The sequence below is a fragment of the Echinops telfairi genome, unplaced genomic scaffold (assembly GCF_000313985.2).
Source record: "Echinops telfairi isolate 266 unplaced genomic scaffold, ASM31398v2 ScPeMD7_6273;HRSCAF=7185, whole genome shotgun sequence".
Lineage (NCBI taxonomy): Eukaryota > Metazoa > Chordata > Mammalia > Afrosoricida > Tenrecidae > Echinops > Echinops telfairi.
The window spans coordinates 1,769,619-1,789,782 of record NW_022110173.1 but is presented as its reverse complement, the minus strand read 5'-3'; the positions used below and the strand labels follow the sequence as shown (position 1 = coordinate 1,789,782).

At 34.9% G+C, this 20,164-nt stretch overlaps 1 protein-coding gene across 1 annotated transcript in view; it reads right to left on the bottom strand.

Annotated features, from left to right (window-relative positions):
- Positions 1–20,164, bottom strand: part of WNK1 (WNK lysine deficient protein kinase 1) — a 154,769-nt gene that overhangs the window by 33,590 nt on the left and 101,015 nt on the right. The window contains exons 7-11 of the mRNA XM_045295897.1: positions 13,447–13,535; positions 11,449–11,668; positions 10,050–10,371; positions 8,952–9,139; positions 700–783 (exon numbers count right to left, since the gene is read on the bottom strand). Of these exons, the coding sequence (XP_045151832.1) occupies positions 700–783; positions 8,952–9,139; positions 10,050–10,371; positions 11,449–11,668; positions 13,447–13,535 (903 nt within the window). The remainder of the gene's footprint in view (positions 1–699; positions 784–8,951; positions 9,140–10,049; positions 10,372–11,448; positions 11,669–13,446; positions 13,536–20,164) is intronic.

Below are 20,164 nucleotides of genomic sequence, written 5' to 3'. Positions count from 1 at the left end.
TAAAACTAAGCCCTCAATTTATAAAAGAACTGTGTGCAACCCAGAACATTTAACTTTCACAAGATAACATAAAAGTAAGTTATGAACTACAGGAATTTTTAGAATGATCAGTTTGTCAGCTTGTGATGCTGAATGAATTCACTGCACTAAATTTTGAGTTCCCTGGATCTAGTGGAATTTGTATAATTTCAAATCAGAAGTTTAAGATTTTTTTTAAAACAAAAAGATCCCCAAACCACTTGTTTATAAGCTTTCATTCAGTGCCTCTCAGATAAAATCTGATACTTCATCATATGGCAGATCAGAAATAATGAAGAAAGGAAAGCTAGAAGGTTGTTAAGAGAAAAGCACAAAGAAAACAATGCCAAAATGCTCATTAAGTAACAAGTCACACACATAAATAAAACAAATTGATATTCTTTGTATTACAGTATTTTATGCATAATCACCTAAGACAAATAAATTTGTAAAAGATCAGTAACAGCGATGCTTTGAAATGTTAATGTACATCTAATTTATTACATTTTAAAATATATAGCAAAATAAGATTTTCTAAAATGCTACTAGAGATATATTAACTCTTAATTTTCCTTTCAAAAACTTAGCAAGCCACTCAGTATCAGGAATCAAATTCATGAAAGATGTAACAGTGCTTTAGCCACTGTGAAGCCATAAAATCCAGCAACACGTTGCTCTCACCTGCTGAGGATGCTGTATAGGTTGAGAAGGTGGCATCGCTGGTAAGCTACTTGAGGGTGGCTGGCCCTGGCTCTGCCCCTGTGCCTGAAGGAAAGTGAACAAAACAAATTAAAGAAGTGCATGGAAGGTTAAGTGTACAGTTGACAGGCTTTTGCAATAAATGTCTAAAAATTTGCATGAACAAAATGAAACATTAGCTTGATTGAGTATATATAGAAAGAAAGGTCGCTGGGGCATCTTTTTATAATAAGAATTTAGAGAGGGATCATATCATGAAACATATTCTATGTCCCAGGCAAAATAAAACAAAATTAACATTGGCTGTTATAGTAGCAAGAGTCAAATGAAATTGTCATTAGAAATATAATTATCAGGAAAAAAGTGACAAGATGATCAGTGTGAAATAATTTTTTATCTGGACAAATAATTTTTTAAAAAGGTACCTGATAAAAACCAATGCTAGCTTTTGCTACTTCTTGTAGTGTCATGCTGCCTTTATTTTGGTGGCCATAACTGGGGAGTTTGTGCTCGTGGCGTCTAATGGATAGAGGCCAAGGATCCTATTAAGCATCCAACAGTGCACTGAACAGATTCCCACAACAAAGAAATCACCAGTCCAAAATGAGAATAGTGGTGAGGGTAAGAAAACCTGACCTAGATTACATCATACTAAGATGTCTAAAAGTTCAATAAATTGACACGAGAAAGTGAGATGGAGCAGGCAGGTAAGTTAAGGAAATAAAAAGGTCCAGTTCAGTTAAGAAGGGGTTCTTTGAAGCTTACTTGGGGCAGCTACCTGCTATTAAGTATTCATTCATGCTACAAATGACACCCTGTTTTATATGTAATAGACTTTGGAATGCTTAAAGGAGAATGGCCAGCAATATACATTAAGATTTGCACTAGGGATTATGACATGTGAGTACAATACATTCCCATAGAACACAGTTTTCAAGTTTCTGGATTTTTCCCATCTCATAGTATTATAAATTGTTACTTTATATATATTTTGGGGAGTTTCTATGTCCCTGATGGGGTGAAAATATATGTAAAACGTAAGAACATCTGGTACTTTTTATGAAGACTTAGAATGTTTCATAATCCAAGTAAGTTTTTAATATACAATTGCATATTCTCCTGTACAGATTTCCTCAAAAGCATACATTTGACAAAATATATCAAGGGAATATATAAAGTAGTCAATAGTAACTCCATGTTTTGACTTCTTTCATGATTATTTTGCATACTTTTGTCTTTATTTGCAAAAAAATGTGTATGTGCGTATGTACATAAATCACTGTATTTAAATTTGTTAAGAACAACAAGACCCCAGATAGTTTGTTTTTAGCTTGTAACATGTACCAAGAATTCTTAACACAAAAATAAAAGCATCACCAATTAGATTCCAACTTAGTTGCTGAAAATTAGAATTAGACCTTTCTTTTGTGGATTAACATCTTATTTGGACAAATAATGCAGTGATGTGACTGCTGCCATTTCAATAAGGTATCTTCGTTTGTTAAGGTAAATCCTTAGACTGCCTCCTTCTTACTGGTTTTAAGATTCCTCTACATAACTAATAAAGATTTTGACAACTAATAAAGATTTTGTGTATTCTTAATAGTAATCTGAAATTGCTCTCTAAATTTCTATTTTGTAGGGGAAAAAAACTTCATATTACTATTATTCCTAAATAATCAGTGCCAAGTTAACCTTACATTATAGACACTTGCGTTTTCATTACTAGTCAAAAATATCTTAAGAAATGGATATGAATGAGTGATTTTTGAAGAGTAAGATGACTAAAATTCTAGGTTTTAATGATTCATTTTCCAATGGTCTGCACATATTATAGGTAAATTAGGTACTGTCTCATGTTTTATTCTTCGGTACAAGCAGTTTAAACCCCCCAAAAGATGGGAAAACTCTACTAATAAAATTAAACAGTGTTCCACATACATCCATGATTCAAGGAAAGGAGAGAACTTAAATGTAGCAGTGAATAATAAGGTAGTTTAAAATAATTGTGGAAGTTTTCCTATAACCTGTGGATGGAGTGAAGATCCTCCTGTAGGATATGAAGCAGCTAAGACCTGCTGAGATGTGGTTCCTTGGGGGAAACAGAAGAAAAGTGGGGGTTCTTGTAACAATGTCTGAGGCAGACGGATAAAGGGCAATGAGACTTCAGAGCCAAAAGACGCAGCTGCTCCCCCTGTAGGGGGAGGTGACTGAAAATCACTGGGATCTGAAGAAGTAATTTGTGAGGAATCACTGGAATATTCTGGGCTTCCTATTGGCCAGTTCTGCCCAGCAGGCTCTGCCACAGAAATGTTCAATTCTGGGGAACGGTAATTATGCTGTTCTTCAGTCACAGGCTGTAGGCGGCCATGTAATCCAGCTGTTTGAGGAGGTGGTTCATCCTGATTCAAGTCCACTGCAACCTGCCAATTTCGGTAGGCATGCTGAGGTACAACTCCGCCTCCTTCTCCTGAAGAAGAGCTTGGTGTGTGAACATGGAATTCAAATACACAATTGCTTCTGCCCTCATTGTTATGACTTAATACAGCAGGTGCAGAATGAGGAACAAAGACAGGGTGGAATTTCAAACGTGCAGCATCTGTACTGATAGGTGCAGAAATACTAGAGAGGGGAGATCCTGGACTCACTCCAGAATCTAATCTTAAGTTCTGAAGGTGTCCTACCAGGAAAGCCTGTGCAGGTGGAAATTCAAAGACAGAACTTGGAGGGCCCCCTTGTACTGCCTTCTGTTCAGATATCTGCTTCATAGGACTTGACAGTACTGATGAGTTGTATGCAATGCCATCATATTGTTCTGCCACCTGTGCCTGGTAATGTACCCCTGCTAAATACACTGTTTCCTGAGGAATGAAATAGCGAGCTTCTTCTGGAGGTGCTAGTCCAGCTCTACAGTCACTGTAAACTTGAGTTGGTTCAAACATAGGATGGACCTGTATCTCACATGGCTCGCCAGTTATTCTACTGGCAGTTGAACCCAACATTACTACCGTCTCTGGTGTCCAGTTAGTTGGGCTGCTACCAGGTGGAAGAGTTTGGCCAACAGTCCTCAGCAGGGGTTGGAAGTGGCGAGTTTGGGCTTCCAAGAAGGAGGTGCTCTTACGCCGCTGGGAAGTGGCTACCTTCGGTGGACAGGTAGGAGGTGGTGAAAAAGAAACTGGACGCTCATGAATAGTTTGGAAAAGTATCTGTGATTCTGGGTATGTTGGGGTCCCCCCACACGGATGCACCATGGAGTGAGGCTGTATCAACATGAATAAGACAAGTAATTCATACATTCATATGTAAAATTACATTAGACATGCACAACTGGATAGCTGTGTAACCCTATGAAATGGTTACACCAAATTTATAATTAATAAAAAAATAACAATACTTTTATAAATTAGGTGCACAGTAGAAATCCACTAAATACATCCAGGGCCAATGTCACCAGTCTGTGGAACTCTTTGCATCAGATAAGAGCTGCTTTCCCATTCCTTTCTAACAGTTAATATGCTCACTCTAGAACAATAAACATTAAATCAGTAGAAAAAGACACAGGCATAAAAGGAAGGCAATAAACCCAAATATTTTTATACGACATTCTTCAATTTAACCTACTGTACTAAGTCCTCCAATATTCTACATTCTTACTCTCTCTCTATATATATATATAAATATATTTGCAATTGCTGCAAGGTTTCAAATTATGCCCCCAATACATTTTTACTATTCTAAAGAGATTTGTACTACTTTATCAACTAATTGCATATCTTCTGTTAGTGTGCACGCATGATAGTGATAGTAGTATCTCCCCTCTGTCTATCCCAAACTAGATACAGTGAGTAGTTTCACTACTTGAAACATGTCACAAGCACCTGGATTTAATAACTGAATTTTCTGATTTTGATATTTGTTGTCCAAATTGGGTGAAAGGGACAACATAAATAACAGCCTGCTTGATCTAACAACTTTTTGTTCACAGCAGTTCAAAAGACTCTAAATTTAGAATCTTTGCTTGCCAAATGCAAACAAAGCACACTAATAATTCATCTTTTTAAAAGAGTAAATAAGCTTCCTAGTTTTTAAAAGGTTAGGCCACTATTAAGCTAGTAAAGTGGCTCAAATGTTACTTCTTTAGAACAGAGAGAACATTGCTGTTTCAAACTGTAGAATCAAAAACGATCCAATTCACTGTTCTTTGTTCAAGGTGTATCCCCAAACCCAAAACAATGTTTTAAATACAAATCAAAAAATTTGGGGGTTGCTAGAGCAGAATCTTAACATATTCTTTATTTGGAAAAGCAGCAGCAAGGTCCCACAGATCTTAAAACTATTAAAAAGATATGTTTATAGACATGAGTGGGGGCAAAGAGTCATACAAACTATCTATGTGATGGATGCTCGTTTCATTAGCACCAAAGCCCAACCCTATTCAACCTAAGAAAAAAATAAGAAAAAAATATTTCTATGAGGGGACATTATATAGCCTTTTAGTTTGCTGACATCATTTTAAGCAGTAATCAAATTAAAACCAACTTTTATTCCTCAATTATTCATTGACTATAGAAAAAAATTAATTCATTTGGTTTCATTAGTGTATCTTTAAAATAAAGTGAGGAGAACCATTTGTGCATATTTAATAAAGGAAAATTTTGCTTTTGATTAAGCTAGCAATGAATTTAAAATTAATCCTTTTAAAAACTTGGATAAGAAATGCAAAGACATGTAGGAGGTAGAATATAACGCTAACATTTTATAGGGCACACACTGATATATATCAAGGGCTTTATAACTATTATCTCTTATTATCTGGCTTTTTAAACCCCCTTTCAAAGCCTTATTACAAAAAAAATTCTTACAGGAAGAACTAGTATCCTAAAAGCATAAACAGGTTTAGTCCTGTCTTTATTAAATTTGTTTGAAAATTCTTGGTGCCTGGATGTATTCACTGGTAATAATTTTTCATTTGTCAGGAAGTTTATGGTTACATACAGTACTGACAAAGAGGGCGGGCAGGCTGGAGCGTCGGTGCTTGCGCAGACTGGTAGAGTGCATAGGCAGGACACTCTCCAATGCTTTAGAAAGCTTTTCAGCAAAAGTTTCCTCAGGGGCAGTCCGAAGGAGGGGAGGAGGAAGAGGTGCAGACAGCACTGGTGGTGGGGTGGAAAGACCACTGGGAGAGATGCAGGACAGATAGGGAACAGCAGAAAGATGGGGAACACAAACTGACATGCTACGGCCACGACGAGGCTAAACAGAAAACAAACACACATGAAAACACACAGTACTTGAAAACAAAATAACCAAATGTCTAATGATAACAGGGCATAGTTAACATAAAAGAAAAGGTTCTCCATTCCCAATTTTTGCAAAGTCAAGTTTTCTGAGGACAGTATTAACTCCACAAAGCATGTTTGGGAGATTGCTGCTATTCTGGTCAAGTATATTCTTTTTTTTTTTTTTTAAGGCACTACTACAACAATCAATTATTACTAAGTATTCTAGGGTAATAGAATTGGCTATTATGAGTGTATGAATGATAAATTGCCTGAAGACAGAACAGATAGGGAAAACAATGAATTTCAGCTTATAATTTCAGTTGATTAATTAGAAAGAATTCTGTTAGTTTAAAATACATGATAGGATATAGAAGATTTTCAGACTTGGTTATTTTGTAGGCACTCTAGGAAAGCACTGAATAACAAAAGTAGTTGCTCACAGTATCTTACTTATCATTATTATACTTGGTAATCTTTACTTGCAAGGGTAAAATGTCATCTACTAGGAAAAGGTTTAGCATTCTAGAAGAAATTTACCACTGGATATAGAAAACTTTCTGTATCTTTACTAAGAAAGTTGATGGAACATTATCTTAATTTTGAATCTCTAAAGAATAACTTTTAAAATGCTTCCTGCTTATTAGAAATTCAATTTAGCTTTACAAAGTTCGAAGTACCTTACCAAAAAAGTTTAAATCAGCTACAAAGCACTAAGTCTAAAACTGTAAGGTTGTCCTGAGCAAGTCTATTATTTCCAATTAGATATTGTGAGTTTTGTAATTAATTGTATTTTCCTCTGCATGGCATTTGAGCTAAATTTGTAGCACATCAGTAGCAAGTGTATAAGTATCAAGTGATGAGCCCCATCTAAGTCTATCTCTTAGTTTCTCATGTTTTTCATTTCCCTTAAAATATGTTATTATAAATCACCTTAGATTCTTTCTGGAATAAGATAGGTTCTTAGTAAAACTATAAAAACTTAAGAAAAATTCAATACTTCCTTATGATACTTCTTTAAAAAACTATTAGAAGGCAAAAAATTGTATGCTTTTAGAGCATTCATAACAATAGCGATATTGCCATGTTCATGCCTCATATTTAATATCTTCATAAATGATCAATACCCAATGTGTTATCGTATATACTCGTGTATAAGCTGAGTTTTCAGCGCCTTTTTAATGCATTTTCTTGTAGTAAAATTAGATGCTTCGGCTGATATTCGGGTCGGCTTATACTCGAGTATATATGGTAAGTGAAAAGATCAAAAGTTTTTCAAAAATCTAGTTATGGTGACTCAGAAAAAATAAATTAGAACAAAAGTAGTAGAAACTAATAAGAAACGCTGACAAGTAATATTGTCAGACCATACCAATAACTTCTAAACAGTGTATAACATTTAACTCTAGCTAATTTGATTAAAAGTAAATTATGATCAGTCCCCGGGTTACAAATAAGACCTATGCCAAGATGTGTCTTTCAGTCGAATTTGTAGTAAGTTGGAACAAGTACACATGGTTCTTATTTAATCACATTTACAAGGTCAGGTTTGGAGCCAGCAGTCCTTCCATGGAAGAACGAGGAGGCAGTCCGCTTCTGTAAAGATTTACAGCTTCAAAACCCCTAGGAAGCAGTTCCTATAGGGTAGCTTGCTGTTTGCAGTGTGTTTTGGGTTGTTCCCTGCTAGAAAAGGCTCAAAGCCCTTTCAACAATTTAAAAGCTACATATGCAGAATGTGAAAGAGACCATGATGAATTGATTGCTAGCAGGGGGTAGGTACAATCATTTCAAAGTGAGGGCCCATTTCCATAGCATTGAAAGGCAAGTATGAGCTGTCTGTAAGTCCATCTTTATAACCTGGGGACTGCCTGTAGATTGTTTTTTTAAAAAAAATCAGTAGATTAGTAGTATTTCTTGTGTTACTATGGTCATTCATCTGAGAACTGGCCAAAGCAAGACTGATGAATGAACTATGAAACAAACAGCTTTTATTCCAAGTTGTAGAATAAAAGACCCAAGAAAGCAAAAGTATTTTCTTAATTAACAGAGGAAGTATTTTATTTAATAAAGAGCAAGAATTCTCACAAGAACTTTCTAAGAAGAAAAATCTGCCTACCTAAAAATATCACTAAGCAAGTTCAATTCCATGACCAGTTATTCTCTAATTTTAAAAAATGTATATATATATATCCTTTTCCCTGAAGACCTCACAGAAAGTGAATAAAAGAACTACTAAGTATAACATTATCTGTCTGAAAATCAAGAGCAGTTTCTTGGAAACAGGGTAATATATGTATGTGGGTATACACACAGGCTAAAATGTTTCTGGAAACAATCCTCTCAAATTAATTATAAAAATAAATCAGTAATAAAAGATATCAAATAAAGTGAAAAAAACAAATGAACATGTACTGGGAAAGGAACTTGTGTCCAACATAAGACTTTAAGGCAGGAACACACACACAGCAACTGATGATTAACTAAATATAAGCACTAAATTAAATTCATACATATAAAGGATTCCTTGCCTCGAGAGTACTCACATGCAGCATTCTAGAATGATTTGCAGTTCTTACCTTTATCTTATGTTGTAAGAAATCTTATAGAAAACAATTAATTTAACAAGAAATCTTTTAAAGAACTCTTACTACCCAAACTGGTATCTTTTCAGCTTATGTTGTTTCAATTTCAACTATCAAATGCAGATTAGTTGATATCTTGTACAGAGGAAGTTGAACTAATTTTTACAGATCAATTTATCTTACCCTACCTGAACTAGTACAATTATATTGTATAATAAAACTACTTCCTTTAGAAATACACCCCTTGTTATTTCTGACTACTGGCTCAAGCTGTTACTTGGATAATGGTGTGGGGTGGGGGAAGGGGATCTGAATGTAGCAGATTATCCACTGGTTCTCACTGTAGTCTTCACTCTTTTATGCATCTACTTACCACATTTGAAGGTGGATATACCCCATGAGGCTGAGACTGTGCTTGGACAACAGAAGCTGTATGCCCTGGGACTGTGCCTGTAGAATGTGCCTGTTCATGTTGGGAACCATATGAAACTGTCTGTTGACTGCTCACTCGGGATTCTGTGAAGACAGAAGATCCCTGGCCGCTGTCAACTGTCCCGTCAGCTGAAGAAGAAATGAAGGAAGTTCACATTTTCCTATCACATTTCAGATTAGTTTTTTTCTTTCTATAGATCTGAACTAAACAAAAATGACTGGTAGTCAGTATACTAAGTAGATTTCTATATATAAACAAAGAAATGCATTGAGAAAGTTTTTTTTAATATTTAAAATTCCCTGGCTATTATAGAATCTTATCATGTAAAGGGTTAAGACAGTGGTTCTCAACCTTCCTAATGTTGCGACTCTTTAATACAGTTCCTCATGTTGTGGTGACTCCCCTAACCATAAAATTATTTTTGTTGTTACTTTATAACTGTAATTTTGCTACTATTATTAATTGGGCGACCCCTGTGAAAGGGTCGTTCGACCCCATGAAGGGGTCGTGACCCACAAGTTGAGAAGTGCTGGGATAAGAGAAAATGGAATTTTGTCAGCCTTAATACTGGAAATTTGGATTTGGAAACAGCTTCCAAATTCATACTCTGGAGACCACTGGTTTTCCAGGTAATTCAATCAATAAATAGCAGTATCATTAGTTTTTTCAAAGCCTATAGCAAACTCATCTTTGTTTAAAAAAAAAAAACTGAGCCAGATTAATGGCCTCAATGTCAAGTAATTGTAAGCTATGTACATTGATTTTCCATTATTAATTATAGCTTTAAAATGATATGTTGGAACTTCCAAGATGCTCAAATGTGTTAAATTACTTTATAAACTAATCACATTTTCACATATCCAATTCTTTTTTGTTATAAACATGAAGAATAAAAAAGAAAAGTTAGATGGCACCCCTGTCAAATTTCTTATTGTATCCTTATGTCATCATTTAAAGCCAAGAAGCCAATGCAATATAAGCAGATAAAAAGTCTCTGGAACATCATTAGCGTATTTATGCCGTTCCTGAAATACTTACATAACACAGATATACCAGGTTGCTGATACTGCAGTTGTTGGTGTTGATCTGCCTCAGGTTCTTCAGGTTCCACTTGGGTAGAAACTGAAGCTGAAGTGGTGGAGACAGCAGCTATGCCTGTACTAGTAGTAGGCAGTTGCTTGATTCCTGCTTGGGAAGCACTTGATTGTTGTTCAAGACTGCTCTCTTCTTGCTTTCTTTTTTCTTGTTCCTCCCTCACCAACTGCCGCTGCTCTCGTTTTCTCTTAATTAAAGAAACTCGGTCTTTGATGGCTTTAGCCATAGTCTTGTGATCACCTTCACATACATAACCAGATTCTACCTATAGGGCAAGAGGGTGCATTAGGAAAGCCAAAGAAAAGACAGGGAAAAGAAGAAAAGGTGTGTGTGTGTGGGGGGGGGGGGGGGGGAGACAAAACAAAAAATAGAGAGAATTGAAGAATTCTCCCAGGGTTGGTGTTAAATTGTGGAATATTTAGTCTCTGTTATGCATTTCCTCATTTTCTTTCTAAAGACAGTGATGTGCCTTTGATTTTTAACTATGAACAATTAAATAATGTGGCACCTAAAAATGTACTTTCTACACCAAATAAGACATGCTATTCACTTTATCAAATCATCAATAGGCAGATAAATAATTTTAGTAATTTATATGAAGTTAAACAATAATATAAAAAAATGACTTCTATATCTGGCTCCTTTTCCAGAGGCAACTACTATTGAATGGTTCTTATATATTTTAATAAAGATATTCTATTAATATCTTTGCATAAAGAGCTATATTAGGTACCTTATTAAAATGTGATTCTCCCCCCCACACACACACATTTGAAGTAATATAGCAAAGGCTACCTACTTCAAATCACAACAACTTATGATCCTTTGCCTATTTATTAGGATTTACCCACAGGATGATGAAAGACTCATATACCAATATTTGGGATTCTTCTAAAAAAAAAACCAACCAAACTTATCATTCTAATGGCATATTAAAGTAAGTCAAATACCATACAGATTTTCAAAATGACTTCAGAATAAATTCTAGAGTTCTCTTTTCTTGCCTCCATATCTTTCTGTCTACATAAATCTTCCCATAAAATAAAAATAATTTTTAAAAAACCACTAAAATCAAATACCCAGTATAAAAACAACCATCCCTCCAAAAAAGGTAAAAAAAATTTTTTAAAAGGAGAGATAAATAAAAATCTTAGGGTATCCCACTCATTCAAAGATAACAACAGGTGGGAACATTAATCAACATAATTTTATATCAGTGGGATACACGTAAACAGGGCTTCATAAATATACTTTCATAAACTGAGTTTCTGTCAAACAATCGAATGATTTTTCCATACCAATGTCTATAAAGTTTTCAAATGGCTGATTAGTTTTAATTTACCATTTCTTGAGCAACATCTTCTGGCACATCTCTTTCCAAGTCAAAGGAAAACTCAATAGCTTCATTATCTTTATATTTTCCCTTTAATTTCTTAATATCTTCAATGCGTAGCCATAGTTTTATGGCTATCTTTTCTCCATCATCTTCTTCTGCTAATTCTACCCGTACCCCTGTTTCCTCCTGGAAGAAGGCATGGTTCAAAAGGTCTTTGATTGCATATCTTTCAAAGAGAGGGAAAGGAAAAAGGAAAAAAACAAAACAAAACAAAGCAAAACTCCATTAGACTTAAAAGATGATCTTTCAAGTATGGCTAATTATTGTTTTACTTGAAAGAATGAAAAGTGACCATGATAGGAAAAATAAGGGATGCCTTCAATCAATTTCTACTTTATTTCAATGGTTATTATAGAATTCTATTCTCAAGTTATAAAAAAATAATAACTTAATCTTGTTTATGCTTAAAAGATCTAATAAGTCATTTTAAAACCTCAATGTTTAATCTCATATTAATTATGTAACCATGACAGCAAACTACACATAAATATCATAGTTTAAAAAATACGTTATTTACTTCATAGTTGACAACAAAAATACTTAAATATATAATTTCACCCGATCCAATGAGATGTAATTCCCTGCTTATTAGGAAATGGAGTCTCAAAAAGGTTGAAAATCTTGCTCAGTTATAAGTTATTTGCTTTTTAAATTTCCATCCAATTCACAAGAAAAACATTTCAAAGGGAAAGAAAAGTAACCTCTGGTTTCTAGTGCAGTAATTTCTACTATAGTAACCTTTTTTTTACCCCCGATGAATTCTCTTAAGTTGCTCATTCAACGATTTGTGTGCTAAGCAAAAAGTCTGAGTGTAAAACAATTCAGATAGAAAAGTCTCAAAATACCATAATCTAGCAAACTTTTCCATCCAGAAAATAAACACAGTAATATGTTCTGAGACTGGAAACAAATATTCCTTTGTTTATAGTGAAAACATTTAAAAAAAAAGATTAAGGGCTCAACTTTCCAATCACTGCATATAAAAATGCTTTAAAGATCTTCATGTTAAAGCTCTTCCAAACAACCAAGTTATGAAAGAAGCATGAGACTGGAGAAGTGAAGATATGGGAGTCTTTAATTTATTGATACATTTGAACCCTCACATTCTTCAGGCGGTAGATTATGCTCGATTTACCATTTATATTTGAACTGACTAGTTTACTCTTTCTTTTTTGAGGAGGTGGGGGTGGCGGTTTGGGTAGCAAAGACCGATTATTTTTCAAAAAACAGACTGGATCCTTGCCATGTTTAACTGGTGATGAATCAGCTATATGGCAGATCAGATACTGCCACTCCTCTGAGAAAAGTCCTCTGTTAGTACAAATGACTAAGCCATATCTCCTCCCAAGCCTTAGGCGAAGTCTTCTCTTTTTACGCTAAGGAATTTTGTTGTTTTGCTCTTCCTCAATTCTGGCATAATGACAGCAATTCAAGATCTGTATAGTTCAGTTGATTTTAAAGAGCCAAGATTTCACTTTACCTTGTAGAATTCAGTGAGTAAAGAACTAAGAAACATCTTTTTGTTGGAGAGACTGAACTCTATTGAGTTTTATAAATCATGCTACTGTAATTATATACAAGGGGGCTTCAAAAAGCTTGTGGAAAAGCAGAATTAAAAGATAATGGCAAAAAAAAGGGATAACAGCACTTTTCCATTTACATTTTTAAAGGCCTCTTATAGTTCTTAGCAAATCTATTATGTTTAAAGTAGTTCTGGTTTACTCAAACGCCACTGAACCACATTTTCACAGCATTCCATAATATAAAATCTGAATGACATCAATGAACAAAATTCCTACTTTAAAAAAAATGTCATATGGTATAAAGAGACTAATCACAAGTAAAGTATTACATACATCTTGGATTGATTATTATTGTAATCAAAGCACATTATTATTTTAGGTTTGTGTTTAAGAAACACCCAGGTCAAAAGATGCAATTTACCTTTCATCTTTGTTTTGTCGTATGCATCCTTCAATAATTTCTTTCACTTCGGGAATTGCTACTTTGTCAAAACTGGCAGGCTTCACCCCCTGAAAGCCACAAGAATAGGAACAGAAACATTAATGAAGGCACGACCTTGGAATTTAATTTTTCATCTCCTCCCATCCTTCTACTAGGGTGCTTTCTTACCATCCTGGCTTTTCTCTGACTTGCCTGCAGAACCTGGCTCATGCAGGGTCAGAGCTGAGCAGTGGGAATTTGCACAAGAAAACAGCAAAGAACAATTAGGTAGTGGGGTCACTTACTTCCATGGCTTCTATATGTGGCTATGGAAAAATTCACGCTGGTATTAACATCTGTGGCTGTTTCAGGAAAGGAAGTTATTGGCTAACAAGAATGCCAAATGTTCTAATTGGTTAGAACATCTTTTGTTCAGGCAGGCTTACTCACACATTAATCAACATAGCATTTAACTTATTTTGAACAGTTAACCCACATGTGGCATGAATCCATGGCTCAGTATTTTTGGCAAGTTTTGTATTGTTACAGTATTCATTAAGGAACTCCGAAAGTATGGAAGAAGTTAAAGATTTAGGCTAATTTGGCATAGTAACTGAAAGATTTCATTGTTTTTGAATACTGAACATAAATTAAAGCGACAGATCAGACTCATAAAAAAAACTCTCCAATTTCAGAAGAAAACAACACTAAATATAATTGGGAGCATCTTATTTATTACAAGGATATAGTTTAGAATCAAGGATATAGTGTATAGAGTCCTTTAAAATATTTCCAACCATGTGTGGACAATATACACGAGATGTAAGAAAAGCAAATGCCACTGAGAGGTGGAGATGGAGAAAAAGATCACTTATTATCTATTCTCACTTCATCTACGTGACCATATGGATTGAAGTTGAAGTAGCTACATCAATATGATGCCAAGTGGCACCATACGTCTATAAACAGATAAACCACAGTAAGCAAGAATCAGAGAAATGATTATATAAGTTACTGAACACACATATAAATTCTAATTTCTGAGTAATAGCAAAAAGGATCACCTATTGTGTTTGCTGAAATCTTACTGTTTTCAAATCCAGCTACATTTTTCCATCATGCCTGGTCTTCACATAATAATCTTACATTTTAAAAAATTGACACAGAAATTCATTTAGTTGAGCAAACTAGTTGATGCTTTAAATCCAGCCTTAAGAAATTACTGCTTTAAGAAGGGGAGGCGTGGGGAGGATGACACACACTAAAAGTTCTCTGGTAGTCGAAAAAACTGAAAGTTTTTAATCTGTTTTTCAGTTTTCTATCATAAACATAAAAAACTTACAATGGAAAGAACTATCTAAAATACTATGTATTAAAACATTCACCACTGCTAGAAATTTTGAAAGGCTCTTCCTTAGTATAATTGAATATTCACACATAATTGGCCTTTGTTCGAAAAGATATGCTGAAGAAAGAGTGTTCTTCCCACAAGCACATCAATCTTATAGGAATATGGTTTACTGCAATAAAAATCAACATAAGTTAATACAGCAGACACTGGCTATGTTTTAAACTTTTTCTGATTTGATATAGAATTAGAAAGCTGAAAGGAATTAACGGACAACTTGAATTCCATGTGAAATGCACAAGTAGAAGCAGTTCCAAGGTTCAGATTCCTTGCTGGAAGATGAGGATTTTAAATATAAATACTTGCTCAACTCACCTACCTAGATGCAGGCCACATGGAATAAAATATGATACCTAGGTTGTTAATTATTAAATTAGCTGACCTAAGGCCATCTTTGAGCTCAATGGAAATCACTAAAAAGAATAAAACACAGGGCTAAAATGGTCAGCAGGTAGTACAAATAGTTAAGTACTTGACTATTAGCTGAAAGGTTGGTGATTTGAACATATCCAGAAGTGCCTCAAAAGATGCGCCTCAAGATCTGCTGAAAGATCAGAGCTTTAAAAACTCTGCACACATGATTACCATGAGTTGGAATCAATCTGAGGGCAACTAATAACAAAAACAAGAGGACTAACACTAAATGAAGAATTCTCTTGAAAAACAATCACCAAGATCCTTCTTCCAAGACAATCTGTCAATCCTAAATTAATGCAATTTACTTTTTATCCTTAGTAATAAACAATCAACCTTCTTTATACTCTACAAATAGAAATACAAACTGAAATAAGAGATATAAAAGGGCATGACAGCAAAACCATTAACTGTGCCTTATATAAAGCCCCGGTTGTGTAGTAGTTAGTTACATGTTAGGCTGCTAACCCTGAGGTAAGCAGTTTGAAACCACCAGTGCTCTACAGGATAAAGACTAGGGTATCAACTCCTGTAAAGAGTTAGTTTCAGAAACTACAGGGGCAGTTTTACCCAGTCCTATAAGGCATTGTGAGTCTCCCAAATGGACTCAATGGTAGTGAAATTGTTTTGGTTTTTTTTTTAATGTAAACCTCAAATCTACTAGATTCTATTCTATAGCCAAGATGTAGGTATAGAAAATTCTAGCCCAATGCTACATAGCACATTCAGTTGTTACTGCTACTTAAAAAAAAAAAAAAAAAGTATTGTGGGTGCCAAAAGTAGCCAATAAAATTGAGACACACCTGACCAGTCTAGCAGCTGGTATTAAAAGATTAAAACGACTTAGTGCTACCCACATAGATACCAAATAATTTCAAGAGCCAAAATGTAACATAAAGAGTTTCACCTATCAGTCATCATCAGTAAGTCAGGCTTATCAAAATATCTAACCAGGTATTCTGAATCATTTAAAAAGAAGCAAACATATGTTGGGAATATAAAAAAGATGACTAAGTATGTAGGGGATGACCTTGAAAACAACCTACAGAAAAGTCACCTGGGACAGAAATAAAAAGCTGTTTTGAATGAATACAATTACACACACACACACACACACACATTCAGCATACCAATACGATCCTATTCTAAAGAGATGAGAAACTCATGCTTTAAAAAAATAGATAAAAATTGACCCAAGAGGAAAGCGAATTTTGAGAATGAGACAACAAATGTATAAGTGTGCTTTACACAATTGATGTATGTATTGTGATGAATTGTATGAGCTCCAATAAAATGATTAAAAAAAACCCCTCAGGTTAACAAAAAAAAATTGTTTTACGTTATCTTAAAAAATAACTTCAAGTACCAGACTAATAAGGAAGGCTAAGAAAATGTTTTAATGATAAACAGTTTAATTAGGGTATATCTCAGAGGTGTTATGTCATTGGAGGTCACTTGAAATTGTATTATATGGTTTCTTTGTTTAGGATGAAACAAAAACCCAGGGTTGATGAACTTATAGGGACAGCAAGTAGAATACGGGGTGGGGTGTGTGTGTGTGTGCAGTGATGATGTTGAGGTAAAAGGGAAACAGTGTCAAGAAGTCCAGGAAGAAAAATGATGTTTGGAAACTTGTAGCAATTGTAAAATTTTGTTTGATGTGATTGAACTATGGAATGAAAAATTAACTCTCAATTAATAATGAATTTTTAAAAAAGGTAAACAATTTCAACTTATTTTAGAGCATTTACTTGTGGACTTGAAGTTGATCATCTTCTCAGTTAAAGTCCACTGATCCTCCTAATGTGATTGTATCACCCCTTTTCTTTTACTCTCTGACCTAGCCACACCAGGTCTTATTCTGACCAGTTAAAACAATGTATTCTGAATAAGACCAAAAAATAACAGCCCCCCCCCCCCAAAATACTGCAGTACATAGAACAAAACTATTTAGTTAAGGAAATACAACTTTCTTATTCTACTCCTCCAGTAAGCAGCATCCACTGGCTCTAGAAATCCAGGATTTCCCACAGCAACAGCCTTAGATTACATTTTTGACAGAGGGCAGTAGCACATTTCTCAGCATTAAACAATGAATTTTTGAATATAATGTATGAGCCCTGGTGGTATACTGGTTATACATTGGGCTGCTAAACTAAAAGGTCAGCAGTTCAAAACCACCAACTCCTTCGAGGGGGAAAGATTGGCTTTCCACTCCTGTACAGAGTTACAGTTTCAGAAACCCACAAGGGCTATTCTGCCCTGCCCCATCAGGTCACCACAAGTCAGAATTGACTAAATGGCAGTGAGTTTTAATGTATGAGGGGGTTTTAAAAAGTTCATGGGGGGAAAAACAAAGTTCATACATAAAATTTCATTATTATTATTTTTTAAATGAACTTTTAAAAGCACCCCATAACTTACTTACACTATTTGGGGTTTATATGAAATAGCGTTTTCTCATAAACAAAAACAAAGGCCACTTGTGCACAATCTTAAAACGGTATGTAAAAAAATTTTTTTTAAACAATTGACTTTCTAAGTACATCAAAAATTGCCATTAAAGTAAATTTTGTTGTCTACAAAAACAAAACAAAAACACACATAAACACATTTTACAGATTAGGTGTTTTCTTTTGAGTCTATGCATGCATGTTCTGCTCAGTATAGATTCATCTAAGTAACCTGCTGGCAAAATAAGAGTGAAGCAAAATATGGAATTCTCTAGTTCAATCACCCCGCACTTATAGAGTATTTGCATCTGCTCCTTTTACTTAAATGAACTAGGGTAACCTATAACTATCTCTGGAAGAAAGTGTTATTTTTCTGTACCACTCAGAACTGAGAAAAGCCTCCCACCACTTTCTTACATAGATTATAGCATGAGAAATTTCCCCAAATAATTTCTCCTTTCTATTAAATGTTTTTGAACATTTTATGCAAATAAAATAACTCCCTTCATCACCACCACCAAAAAAACCCAAAACCAACTAAGTCAACTAAACTACAGAACTCTGAATATTTTTAAAGCATTCTGAAGTCAACTCCTCTAGTATATTAAAGCATTCTAGAAGTATCACAAAATGGCAACAATAAATCCTTTGTTTATATGCAAATTGCTTACATACCTCATTTACACCATCCTTTTGAGGACAACAGCAACAATGAGAATTTACAATGACAAATACTGAGCAAAAATCTTTCTTTGTAAAATCCATCAGAAAAGGCAAGATAGACTTGTTACAGATAAGAGAAAAATAAAGAGGAAATTGATGAGCTACAAATTAAAGTAAATTAGCCCACAGCATAAGGAAGGCAGGAATAAAAGTCAGCCTGAAGCATAGTTTCTTGTTTCACTGTAGCCATGCTTTCCCAATTCTTGGACATGGGTTTGCTCTGCTCAGGAAACAATCTACTTATTCTAGATGGGTCCTTCAAACAAAACTACATGCCATGCAGCAGGGAAACGGTGCTGCTTCTCCTTCAACAGCAACACACTGCTGGTCAGGCAAAATGAGATTTTTATATGCCTTTTGAGCTCCACCCACTACATTCACAGGTTCGGTCTCCTTGACGTCAAAACCAACTAGGAATCTTAACTATGTGTACACTAGAAATTTACCTAAACTCTGTTACCCTAAACATGCAAAAATTGTTCTTTTATAAGAAAAGGAAGTTTGATCTCAGTGTTCAAAATATAAACCCAGGATAATGTGACCCAAAAAACACAAGACAACGAGTTCCATTCTGTTCACCCTCTTAAACACTAGTCTGTGTGACCTTATCTATGACCCTTAACTAACTAACATGAAAACAAGTGCATAATGGTTTTGTTTGTATAATTAAAAGCAATATTAAGTAAGGTATGTCGTATCATTCTCTAGTATTACTTTAAACAACAGGCTGATGTGATTCTCAAACTCAGAGGATCACTGTTATCGAGTCCATTCTAACTCAAAGTGACTTCATAGGGGACAGTAGAACTGCTCCTGTAGGTTTTGCACACTTAACTCTTTACGGGCGAAGAAAGCCTTGTCTTTCTCCTGCAGAACGGGTGGTTTCAAACTGCAGGCCTTCTGGTTATAATCCAACTTGTAATCACACCACAGAAGTTGTGATTCCTATAATTTACTCTTCTTCTTCTCCCTCAATGTGCACATCTATAGTTTCATCTTCCAGGATGATGCCAAGGATACCAATAAGAACTACTTTGATTCTAATGATTAAGTAATGTTTTCCTTCATAACCGTCCCCCCTATGAAGTCACTTTTGAGTTAGAATGGACTCGATAACTGATCTCTTTTGAGTTTGAGAATCACAGCAGCATTATTTAAAGTGACACTCGAGAATGATAAGACATACCTTAATATGACCACTTTAAAATTACATAAACAAGAAAAAGAACTCCTGGTACCACTGTTTACAATTATGTAACAAAGTCCCACGTCTTGTAATTTGGTAAGCCTGAATTCTCCTTCAAGACAGTGGATACAAAGGCTTCAATTATTCAATAGTAATATAAGCCAAGGGTTTGGAAGCTATTTTGTAGGAAAGATCCTACTCTGAGGACTATTATTAGCTCTAATTGTTATCTCAAAGTATTTGTCATGATTGGCTCAATACAATTCAACTACTAAGTAGGCACTCTAAGATACCAGATATTTGGTCCATAACATGGTCTAGTATTCTCTTTAAATCAAGTGCTTTTAAGTAAACCTGCTTAAGACCATGCTTAGAGAATAAAGATAGAAAACAAGTACAGTGAACCCTCGCCACTTCGCGCTTCGACTTCCGCGGCTTCACTCTATCACGGTTTTTGCGTAACAGCGCATGCTCTGTCATTACTGCCACTGATTGGCTCATACTGTACACGCTTGATGCCATAAATAATGTAAT